General features: G+C 36.8%; 1 protein-coding gene across 5 annotated transcripts; it reads right to left on the minus strand.

The window, feature by feature from the left end:
- Positions 1 to 137: 137 nt before the first annotated feature.
- LOC131670197 (eyes absent homolog 4) lies at positions 138 to 10,785 on the minus strand. Of its 5 annotated transcripts, XM_058945593.1 has the most exons (10): positions 10,182 to 10,785; positions 9,492 to 9,811; positions 4,885 to 5,006; positions 4,296 to 4,461; positions 4,039 to 4,222; positions 3,820 to 3,955; positions 3,475 to 3,558; positions 2,662 to 2,942; positions 2,041 to 2,512; positions 138 to 1,629 (listed from the first exon to the last, which is right to left on the minus strand). In XM_058945593.1, coding segments are annotated over exons 2-10 (1,629 nt in total). In that variant the 5' UTR covers positions 9,494 to 9,811; positions 10,182 to 10,785; the 3' UTR covers positions 138 to 1,447. The 5 variants fall into 5 exon arrangements, with proteins under 5 accessions (XP_058801576.1, XP_058801580.1, XP_058801578.1 ...); XM_058945597.1 differs by lacking the exon at positions 9,492 to 9,811 and having other exon boundaries at positions 2,041 to 2,497; positions 2,677 to 2,942; XM_058945595.1 differs by lacking the exon at positions 9,492 to 9,811 and having other exon boundaries at positions 2,041 to 2,497.
- Between the last annotated feature and the right edge of the window lie 988 nt (positions 10,786 to 11,773).

Below are 11,773 nucleotides of genomic sequence, written 5' to 3' on the forward strand. Positions count from 1 at the left end.
AATATTTAGTTGTATGATTTTCTTCGTAAGCCTACTATTTTTTTAGTTACAAAGAACTTTTATAAATTTCGTATAATGAAAAATGAGATTACGCGTGAGAATAAATAAATAACTTGATGTTAGATTTAAAACTTTATTGTACATTATATGGAATGTTGCACTTCACATAGTTTAAAATGTTTTTTTCAGTTTGATTTGTGCATAACAAATTAAAAAGTAAAATTTCCATATTATAAAAATTAATTAAATAAACGGTTTAAATTTATATAGTTTTTATGATTTGTCGCCAAAGGAGAAAGATTGCAAACGAAAATATTTTATAAAATCATAAAGGAATTAACATAATAACATAGCGCATAGTTGCATTCACAAAAAAATGAATTGGTATAAATGCTGTTAACTTTGATTTTTTAAGTACATTACATGTTTGATCAAAGATATTTTGCTTGGCTAAAATTTTTTAACATGCCGTGCGGAAAGTGCGACTTTCTGATTGCTCGGCGAAAAACGTGCGCTCAAATTCGTGCTTTCCACATGTTGTCAAAACAACATGTTGAAAGCATCTAACATGTTCGGAAAAAAAATTCTTATCTCATGTGTCTTTCTACCATCGCTTCGCACAGGCATAAACTTCACACGACACAAGAATCTACTTTCCCGTACCAGTTAAGTAATGTACTATTTTTGCATTACACTCTCCTTTGTTACTCTCTCGCTTATTTTTCATACACATAAATAAGTATAGAAGCTCGCTAATATTTTTTCACATTTATTTAGAAAGTTTTCCTTAATATATAAATCTTTTACTTTCACTTTACTTTCAATTTTTTTCATTTATCACTTGTTTCGACTCAAAGTCAGTTCATGATCGACCATTACGACGACCTATAAAATTTTTAATTTTTGGCTTCACTGCCGTACACGTACAAAACTTATTTACTAAAAGAACAAAAACATCTTATTTGCTAAATTATCGAAACTTCTTGGAGAATGAAAATACTATATGGACATGTAATTTCTTCGTAAAAAATGTCGATGAAATTCGTTGAATCTAACGTTCTTGAACTATTTTAAAAACTTATACGTGCATAAATAAATTTATCTTTAAATTATAATCATTCGCTTTTTCTTATTTATGATAACTAGGCTGATTCATTTCTTAAAAGAAAAATTATTCCATTTAAAGCTTCATAAAAACAAAAGCATTTTGCGTAATAGTTCTTTTTCGATACAAAAAATGCAGTACATAGTTTTTAAAAAATAAATTAATCTATGAGACACTATTTATCTGTTTCACCCAAACTCGCTAGCTTGGCTCGAAGTCGATAACTTCCTGAAAAAATCTAAAACTGAAAAACGAATGAAGGAATAAACTTTTGTACTTCGCTTTCATCCAAACGTATGTAATGAAATTGCAACTAAATCCATGTCGATTGAATTCGGCACGTTAAAGGAAGTCCATTTCCAGGGCGTTGTAGAGCGCCTGCATATCCGAATGACTTTTTATCCTCCAAAAAGGAAAGTTATGCGTGCGCGCAGCTGCCTCCTCATCGGAGCCGTCGCCTATAACCACGTATGTGCACTTGCGCCCGAATCTTGCCACTATCCTACCGAAACAGTTTTCTTTACCTGAAAATATTTTATAACGTTAGAACACTGTAAAAAACAATTTTTTTTGTAATAATGCGATCAATAAAATTTGTTCGACGTTCCCTTTTTTTCAATGTATACGTAACTTAGTAAAAAGGTTCATTTATTTACTCATTATTTTTTCAAATAAGCATTTGAGAGAAAAAAAAATCCATAACATTATATCAGTCGTTAAATCAATTAGTTATTTGCCGTGTCCTTTTTTTATTGAATTGGAGATCCCAGCGATGCGTATCAGCACTCAATCAGACATTTATTTGACAATTGAGTTTATGCCGGGACTACCTCAAGAGCACCATTATAAATCTACGGTTAACACGAGATTTCTCGACACAAAAAGAACCAAGTTTTGGGCAAAAATAAAAAGTCAGAGGGGGTCAAGAGACCAACCGGTTTTGGAGGCCGAATAGATGTTCTCGATGGGGAAGAGTCCACCGAGGCCGAACAGCAGAACCTTGGAGAGCGAGGGTATCAGTTGGTCCGAGGTGACAAGTATGTTAACGCAATGATTTCGCTTGCCAATCAAACACAAACATTTGACAGCGATAGTCAACCAATTTTCGGTTTGTTGCTCGATTTCAGCCCTCAAATTTAGCCAATGCTCTCGTTTTGCCGCCCCGAGAAGTCCGCCAACGTTGTTACGATAGTTGCAGTAAGTCTCCTTGATCTTGCGATAGCGAAAGGCCAGCTTTCGCATCCAGTCGACGCCGCCGCGTACACCCGAGGGTAAACAGATGCCGTTACTTGCAGCTTCGCAATGAAAACCATCTGTGGCGAAGTTGTAAGCCGACAGATCCTGGCCGTTGTCGTCCGACGAAACGTCGTCTATGTGCGCCTGGTCGCAGTCCTGCGAGCGCAAACTCTGTGTTCATTTTCATGACAAAATTAAAGCTTTGTTACTCGTTTTGCTTGCATTTCTACAGGGTTTTGAGACTTATCAGAAAAGAAAGAAAGACAGAGAATTAACCAGGCGAAAGAAGGGAAAAAAGTAAAGAGAAGCCAGTAACTCACAATCCTGCAGCTCACCTCGATGTCGTTGAAGAAGAAGTGCGAGTCGGCGAGCCAGAAGATAATCTCCTCCATCCGGTAAGCGAGCTGAGAGAGTATCGTGGGCTCCTTATTGTGGGTAGTGGCGAAGTGTCCGGTAAGCAGGCTTTGGAATACGATTATGGTTTCATCGAGGTCCCATATGAATATCCGGTCAGGTCCTGCCTCAGTAGTGTCCGCCGAGCCGATACTGTTTCCGCTTCCGCTTTGGCGACGTCCACGTTTGCAGGGCTTCGCGCTGCTCCCTGCAACAACATCACTCTCGATTGATCCGCGGCACATTTGGACACGCGCACCACACACACACGAGCGCGCGCGCGCGCTTGAGCTCGCTCTCTGCCTGCTGAAATCGGATACTTAATCGATGTGTGTTCCGCGCGCGCACTACTACCCAAGACGACTGCGGAGCCTCTTCGACTTTCTCTATGTGACCACCAACTTGTTCCGAATTATTGTTAAGCTAGCGATAACTGATGTCCACGCAAGTTTCGTTTAGACGTTGCGTAAAACACTCCATCGGAATGAACGCCCGACACGTGTCTTTTCATTGCCAATGAACTTTTATTGTCTTCCAAAATTGAACACCAATGCATTTGGTTTTTTACGATTCCAAACCTCATTTTCCGTTTTCTTCATTTATTTATTCATGTTTTGAAGCACACGAGTATCGTATTAATATGAAAAACGCACAAAACTTGATTTATTTTTTCAAGTTTGTATCTTCCCTACCCACAAGCGATATATATATTTTTTTCAATAAAATTCAAATCGCATTACCTTCGACATTTGCGGTTTCCCTCGCGGTTAGATCACTTGTGTCGAGAGAAGTCGTATCTAACGTCAACGCTGATTTCGTTGAATCTGAAAAGATTGTCGACTTAAATAATTTATTACTTAGCAGTCGTCATCTACTGTAAAAGAACATACGATGTATTTCTTAATAATTTCAAATTCAACCAAAAATATCCAATTACGGATGTTGCGGAATCTAATATTAACGTAATATTAAACTAATGAAGCTATTTTATGTTATGCTTTTTCAAACTTATATTGATTCATTTTTAGTACACATGTGAATCATTGCTTACATAATAAATAAAAAGATGTTAATGGAATACACACCGACAAAATTCAAGTTACTAATATTAAATGAGGTGGGCGTCGTATGGTAACCGGGCACTGGATAATATCCGGAATACTGTAGAGGTACCCTGTCGTTTCCATATAGCGAGGTACTGTAAGCCGTATAATCTAGTTTCTGAAGAAAAAATAAAATATCCATATATTAAAAGCCGCTAGTCAAAAATCAGAATTATTGAATTAAAATTATTTTGCTCTCACTTGAGAAGCCGAGGATATATTTTGTGGAACTGTAGGGAAGGTGGTAGTACCACTGTTGTAACTGGCGTACGAGGAATACTGCGTCATCGAGCTCGGCGTCGTGTAGGAACCTAAGTACGAACTTTGTAAGGACGATGAACTTTTCGAGGCGGTTGTACTTCCGTAAGACGGTGAGCTGTACAAACTGCAAAAAGAAACACCAAATTATTGATTATAAATATTTCGCAATTCAGGTAAGAAGAATAGACGACAAATACCTATTGTAGTAAGGATTGGCACCGTAAAGAGAGCCATAGTCGGCTTTCTCCATCGAGTCCGGATACTCTTGGTCTTTCTCCTCTGCATTCTCGTCGATGTACAACTCGCCACCTGGCACGCTATCTGACTCTGGGCAGTCCTGAACCTCATTCTTAACTTCTGTTTCTACAATTGAATATTGTATAGATTAGCATTTTATTAAATTGACAGTTCTTTAGTTTACGCGGTGGTTAACAAAAACATTCGGGCTATCTGTATTAAAAACTAATTTTAGGATTGTAAGTCATTCATTATGAAAGTTGAGACAAGCTAACTGTTTGGTACCCGTATGCAATAACTATTAAATAACAAAAAGTTAGAGAGCCTTTGAATTATAAATTCTGCGCAAATGTCCACATAGTTTTAAGCATAATAAGAAAAAAACCGATAATGAAATTTTATAAACGAAAGAGCTTAAAGCAATAATAAAAAAAATGTTTGGAAAATATTGACCAGACGGAGTTTTGAAAGTTGCCTGGTCATACAGCGAATACGAGTATAAAAAAATTAAGGAGCAGGAAGTTAGGTTACGCCAATGGCGTTATCTACCATTGTTTGCATTGCGAGGGTGCTGTATCGAAGCCTCCGTTGACGAAGACACGTTGCCAGCATTGTCTAAAACCCCTGCTGGTTTCGTCGGGTCATTGTCTTCGGTTAACATATCACTCTTCCTAAAATCACACCACAATCACGATACTTTATTTTTCTTTTCATGCATTTCTTTTATAATTCGTGTTATATATATGCAACGCTCGTTCAAAAATTTACAAAATGTAATTTATATAATAATAAGCACAGCCAAATCAACAGCTATTAATGACCTGTAACTGAATATCTTTGACAAAGATTATAGATACCGATAATTCCTATACGAATATCGTGTTAGTGTAATGATCAATGATTATACGTATACAAATTTGGTATCATACCATGGAATATTGAAAATTGCGCACATAATTGATTACAATAAAAACACATCCTGACATTGTATTCATAAAACGAGTAAGATTTTTTTTTAATTACCGACAAGTGTACTTTTTTCCGAGTTTACTACTTTCGAAATGGAGAAAATCTTTCACTACGTACACAATGAGATTTTACATGAATTTTAGTCAACTCCATCAAATTTTGAAAATCAATATACATTCGGTCAAACATGTATTGAAATTATAAAATCACCTCTGAATCAGGAACATGCATGAATTGTCAGTCGATTAAAAATATATATATGTATCAAAATATCAGTACCCACAGCAGTATCGAAAGCGCACTCTACGATGACCAGCTCACTGAGCAATAATTATTTATTGAGCTAAACTGTCGAAGCAATGTTTACATACGAGAAAAACGTTTTCGAAACGACAACGATATCCAATGCAAAGTTTCACGTAAATTTAGGGATAATTAGAGATTGGCTGTCAATTGGTGCGCGATTAAATCTCTCGGGTAGGTGGAGAGAGAGGAGGGGGCGTTGCGCGGCCCCAGCCAATGCGGCGGAGGGCCCCAAGTTGCTATCTTGTCGGCGTACACGCGAGGACGACTCCGCCCTTTCGGCAAACCAACAACGCACAAGGTATAAACGCACGAAATAACTGCCCAATAAATACGCCGAATTTTTCAATTTTATATGTGCGATTGTCAATGAACTCTCGGCTCGTATTGTATCTATAAATAAGAAGAGTGAATTTTGATTTACTGTATATTCGAATTCTAACTGATTAATCGAATTACAAATAATTAGCAGTGAAAACGCGTGGACGTATAGAATAATGTATAACTATTGTATTTTATCGACAGTCAAGTTTAGTTCAAAGATGATTACGAATAATATATATGCGGTTTAAAATAGAATAATACCATTTGAAACGTACTTGAAAATAATAAAATTTCATGAACGAAATGTAGTTGAAGGAGAGCATGTACGATTCAGTAAATTTTCCATCACTTTATCAGTCAAACTCTACGCTATGCTATGTTTATGATCCCTATTTTTATAAATAATTTTATGTATTTTTTTCTCACGACTTCATCTGCTTTGTACGACTCAGAAAATGCAAATTATAACAAATATCAACATGATAATAGCAACTCAAGCATTTTATTATGTTTTCCTGAATTTTACAACCCATTCCAAGTATCTCCTTTTTTCAGTTCTCGCACTTGGAGAGTCGCGGTCACGCTACGAGTGCTGTTCAGCCTCAGTTGTGTACATTTTCTTGTCGTCATTAAATTTCACTCTGCTTAAAACCTCGTAACATTCAATAAAAGTACCACCTCATATAAATTATCTTTTATCGAAGCGTACCTAAGTCGTAAGAGGAAACAGTGCAGTTGTTGGATAGTAAAGGCGCAAAATTGATCCTTCCTATAAACAAACGTTGTGGAATACATTCAAAAATTATTATTATTTCTAACGAGTGTGTCGGATTTTTCTCGTCGTAATGGCTTCAAATTTTCTTAGCGTTCAATATTTTTAACTTTTCTCAAAGAAAAATAGAAACTTGACTATCTCGAAGATTACTTTATGGATTGTAAAGAAGCACCATAATATTCTAAATCTAAACTAAATTAAACGACAGCAGCGGTTTTAAAAGAAAAAACGACACAATGCGTAAAAGGAATGCAACGACTATGAGATAACAATTAGCAGACGTAACCCAAACAATGAGCTTTTTCTCTCGCCATCAGACTTACGCTCACGCGAGAACTATGCAGAAAAGTTGTCTGCGTCCGAATAAGCGTCACGATGTAAGCGAAATTTTATGGCAGATAAAAACTGAGAAAAGATGTTGGTCTCCAGGAATTTTGTATGAACAAAACGATAATATTTTCTACGAATGTTAACGTCAATAATTGACCAACTTCCGAGAGGCGCTTTTATATCTGCTAGGTTCAACGGATATTGCACATTTATTATCTTATTTTCGTTTCAACAGATGAAAGAATCGTACTATAATTTTATTTCGACGTCAAATGGTCGTTCAGTCTAGAATAAAGCAAACAAGATCTGAGACTATTACAAAACCTTATTTTAATTTTTCAATTTTGGAATTTCACTTAATGTTACTTATATAGTTCTAAGTAGATTCTTCTATGAATACATAAATGCACAGCGCTTTTTGCATGATGTTATGCAATTAATTCAATATTCACTGTGAAAAATATTACAAAATATGACAAAATATTGTAAAACATTACTAAAACATTCGCAGTGAAATTATAATGATGGCTGCATTCGTATTACTAGCATTGAAAGAAATATTTTCCATTCGTAAAATAATTACCCTCTTAAAAAAATTTAAATGGAAATAGGTCTTTGCAACGGAGATTTAAGAGTGTATTGTGTCGAATTGATCTACTATTCAGTTTAGGTTCAGTAGTAAGAGTCACTTAACCAGCCATTCATCAATCACAAATAAACAAAGTAAGTGCGTATTTTTAAATGAAGAACGGACATGTTCCATTCCGAGAAAGCGTAGTTGCTTTTTTGCAACGATACAGTTTCGAGTTGCTACATTGTTTCGAGATCAAAATTTTTTTTCCCACGAATTTCACCAAACGATTCGGCACATAATTCTAACAAAATATTAGACTTTGTTTATCTGCAAACTGAAAAATATCACGTTCGATAACATAAAAAATCAAATAAAATCCTAGTTTCATCAGTTATTTGATCTCTCTACGATTTTTTCAATTGAATTCTGTTCTTTTATTGAATTTTCAGTTTTATACGCGTGGTTGCAAAGTTCAACTTTTCTCTCTTATTTCTCTCTTTTATCTTCTTTCTCTTATAAAAAAAGAACCTGACAAAGTGAAGTCAGTTTATTCGTGATCTGATTGGCTGAAAGATAGTCACGTGATCAGTTGTTATCCGATAGTATACGTTATGTACGCTAATGAAAGATTACTGCAAATTTTCGTAAACGATTAAATGTACGAAAAGTGTATAAGTATAGTTGGTACGAATTTAATATGAAGTGAATGATTTAATCATATAACATCAAAATAATGACCGACTGATACCTTGATAGAAATATTAATTGAACATTGCTTTATGGGAAAATGTAGCTTTTAATAAACAATTTTTAAAGTAGGCAATAAAAGATATAGATAGATAAATTATTACGATAAAATATTGTACAGTGATTTTGGCTTTACTCAATTACGTCAAATACTAGAAATTTCTTTTAAAAAGGCTTTAATTATAGCCGTGAAAATTCTGTACCAAAGTATGTAATTTACATCGTGAAGAATATGTTATAGAAAAGTATAATATTTTTAGAACTTATAATACATATTTCATCGGGTTTTTAAAAATTTTAAATGATGTGTTTCAGCACAGAACTTGGGATGATAGAAACTTAAAACTTTATGGATAACATTTTTAAATTATGAGTGTCAACGTAACTGTATATTTATTTACCAATAAATAATATCATTGGCTATATTTAATATCAAATTAAGGGAATGTTCAATGCATATTGAATTTTTGAATTTTGAATTTCTCTAATAAAAGATTTGATTTATATTCGCATTAAAATGAATACAAAGAAAGACGTAAAAGAGGAGCGCGCAAAGCGCGCTAAACATCACTAGTTATGTATAAAATATAGAATCGAGGCCTGGGACGACGCAAAACTGCGGGAAAGACGAGTCTCATTTAAGTCATTATGTTTACAAATAAAATATTATCAATTACTTCAATTACATTGAGATAAAACTGTGTATCCATGAATAAGAATACCTAGAAATTAAGCTCAAGCTCTTTCATAAAAGGAATAATAGGATTCGAAGAAAACCACGAGAAAATAAAAACAATAAGTGTTGTTTTTATTCAGAAGGCAAAGAGTGCACGCACCTTGAGTGTTTAACTCGTTCGGACGTGTGCCGCTTGCATCTAATTCGGCTTGTTAGCGGTTAATGTATTTTAATTGGACGAGCGCAACATTCGTTAGCTGGTTCAAGGTGCCGCGCGGCGGCAACAAATGGATTTCCCAAGATCGCGAGCTCTTTCGTATGCAAAACCACGCATTTCTTTTATCATTTTATTATTATTATTAGTTCTTCCTTTTGAATGGCAAGGTTATTTAGTAAAACGACTCGGATTTTATTTATTTTAATGTATCACCAATAACATTTTTATTAATTGTACGTACATTTGATTGTCTCCTAGCAGTTATAGTTAAATTTACCGTTGACAGTACAAATAACTACCGGGACTCAGGCACGATTGTCGCCGCGAGCAAAAGAAAAGGACGACCAGGCGGAACATGTTTCCCGTAACGACGCGCGTGTTTTTCTCGACCTTGGCAAAACTTTCTGGCGCGCGCGTGCATGGTTTACGCATGCCAAGCAGATGTAGCGTGCAACCCTCTGCCCGATGTCCTGCCTGTCTCTTACATTTCTCTTTCTCTCTGTCACTCTTGTTGCGCCCCGAGGGCTTCTTCGCATAATAATTGACCTGCGGTCGTTTCTACTGAAAAAAAAAGAAAAAAAATGCCTACCCATACTATATACAGATGGGGTGTTGCCTGAATGAGAGCGTTATTGTCGGACGTCATTTCGATTTCAATCTTTGATAAGAACAAAAAAATCACCTGAAATTTAAGCTGTGACTGACTCGACGATATATCAATGGTTCTTCATATGACCACGTTTAATGAATGAAAGAAAATCGATTCTCGGAATGTATCAACAAACAAGTCGCGAATCGCACTGGCGTTGTAAGGCAAGACTTCGCGAACTTCTGCACTCCATTCAATAAGAATACGACAGGGCAGAACTGCATACATTCGATCGTCCATTATTGAAACCTAATTTTGGTTCGTTCTGCATGTGTAATATACCTCATCAATCAGCCAAATCTCGAATCCAACGTCGTAGTCGTCGGCAATTCCCACATCAAAAGAAAAAAAGCGCGAACTGACGAAAGAAAGCTTCTCGTGTTGTTTTGTTGAAAAAAAACACGTCACCGTACGCAATAAACACTACTCACACAAGGAAACACGCACATTCGCACGCACAACGAAGGAAAATTCGTTCGTCGTGTGCGTTATTCCTCTTTTTTGGCACTTTATATATACTAAAAACCAGGTTCGCACATGCGCGGCCGCCGGTCGCGCATCCTCCCGCAGGCAAACACACACTCGCCGGGTTTCTTATCACACGCCACGACAAGGCTTCTCTTCCTTGCTGCAGCTCTCACACCTTCTCACATGATGCTTTTGCACGCCGCGTAGGACGACGATATGTACGTATGTTGCAACACGACACAAAGGCTAAACCGAGAAAAAACAAGGCTACGCCGTGTGTGCTGCGTGTGTACACACGGGAGAGAAAGAGAGAGAAACAGAAAGAGAGAGAAAGAGAGAGAGAGAGAGGGAAGGAAAAGGACTGCTCTGTTCGGCGCTCGGCTGCCGTGTGATACTGGCTGCTGGCTGTGGAGCTCTCGACTGCTGCTGCCTGCGCGCACCCCCGCCCCGGGATCACGTGGGACAATGCCGCTGCTGCTGCCAGCTCTCAGCCGCCGCCGGCCGGTTCGCGCGCGCACGACTGCGTATATATAGATGTGCTCTGCAATTGTGTTTGTGTGAGTGTGTATGTTTGCGAGGGGCCGCTTAATTAGAGAGAGATGCCAGGCTGCAAGGGATGGACGATATTAATGGCAGGGTGGAATGATAGACACACCAAGAGAGAGAGAGAGAGAGAGAGAGAGAGAGAGAGAGAGAGAGAGAGAGAGAGAGAGAGAGAAATAGAAATAGAGAAAGAGAGAAACTGCACGGCAGTGAGTTGAGTTGGGGTGCCAAATGTGCGTGTACATACACCGAGGTTCTCTTTCTATCTCTCCATCTGGTGCTGTGATTTTTATCCATTATTTTTTCCGATGCCTTATCTTCACACTTGGGATTATACATACTATGATGCTTATTTTTGTCAAATACATCGCACCATAACTTTAATTAAATTTATTACCTATATTTTTATGCGTTGTTTTAATTAGCTTATTGTATCTTGAGATGCGTGATGCTATATTTCGCGATGAATTTCCAACTAACAAGACATTTTAGGGAATCCGATGGTTGATTAATCAATTGAGTATGTATAGCGACAGCTTCTCAAATTTTTTATGTGCGTTATCTATAACATAAAAAATGTCCTGTCTGATCAAGCGAATGAAATGGAAAAAAGACTGGCACATGTATATATCCGTATATTACGGACCCCAACGCAAAGTAACATAATATTTAATTCGACGACTACACACTGATTAATTCCGTTGACAGCTATTCTCAATCTCCCCTCAACAGAATAAACCACGTCCCACTGATTGCATCATTTAACCCTTCCGACTTTTTGAAGAAAAAAGGAAAAATGCTTGATCGTGGGCGATTAAGACGGCAGACACGTGAAAGAGAAAAAATGAAACAGACGACTAGAT

The sequence above is a fragment of the Phymastichus coffea genome, unplaced genomic scaffold (assembly GCF_024137745.1).
Source record: "Phymastichus coffea isolate CEN01 unplaced genomic scaffold, Cenicafe_Pcof_1.1 PCOF00104, whole genome shotgun sequence".
Lineage (NCBI taxonomy): Eukaryota > Metazoa > Arthropoda > Insecta > Hymenoptera > Eulophidae > Phymastichus > Phymastichus coffea.

Coding starts and splice junctions, on each gene's coding strand:
- LOC131670197 (XM_058945592.1), bottom strand. Junction 3,956..4,038: donor ATATATCCTCGGCTTCTCAA/GTGAGAGCAAAA, acceptor TTTTTTCTTCAG/AAACTAGATTATACGGCTTA. Junction 2,513..2,661: donor TCGAGGTGAGCTGCAGGATT/GTGAGTTACTGG, acceptor AAATGAACACAG/AGTTTGCGCTCGCAGGACTG.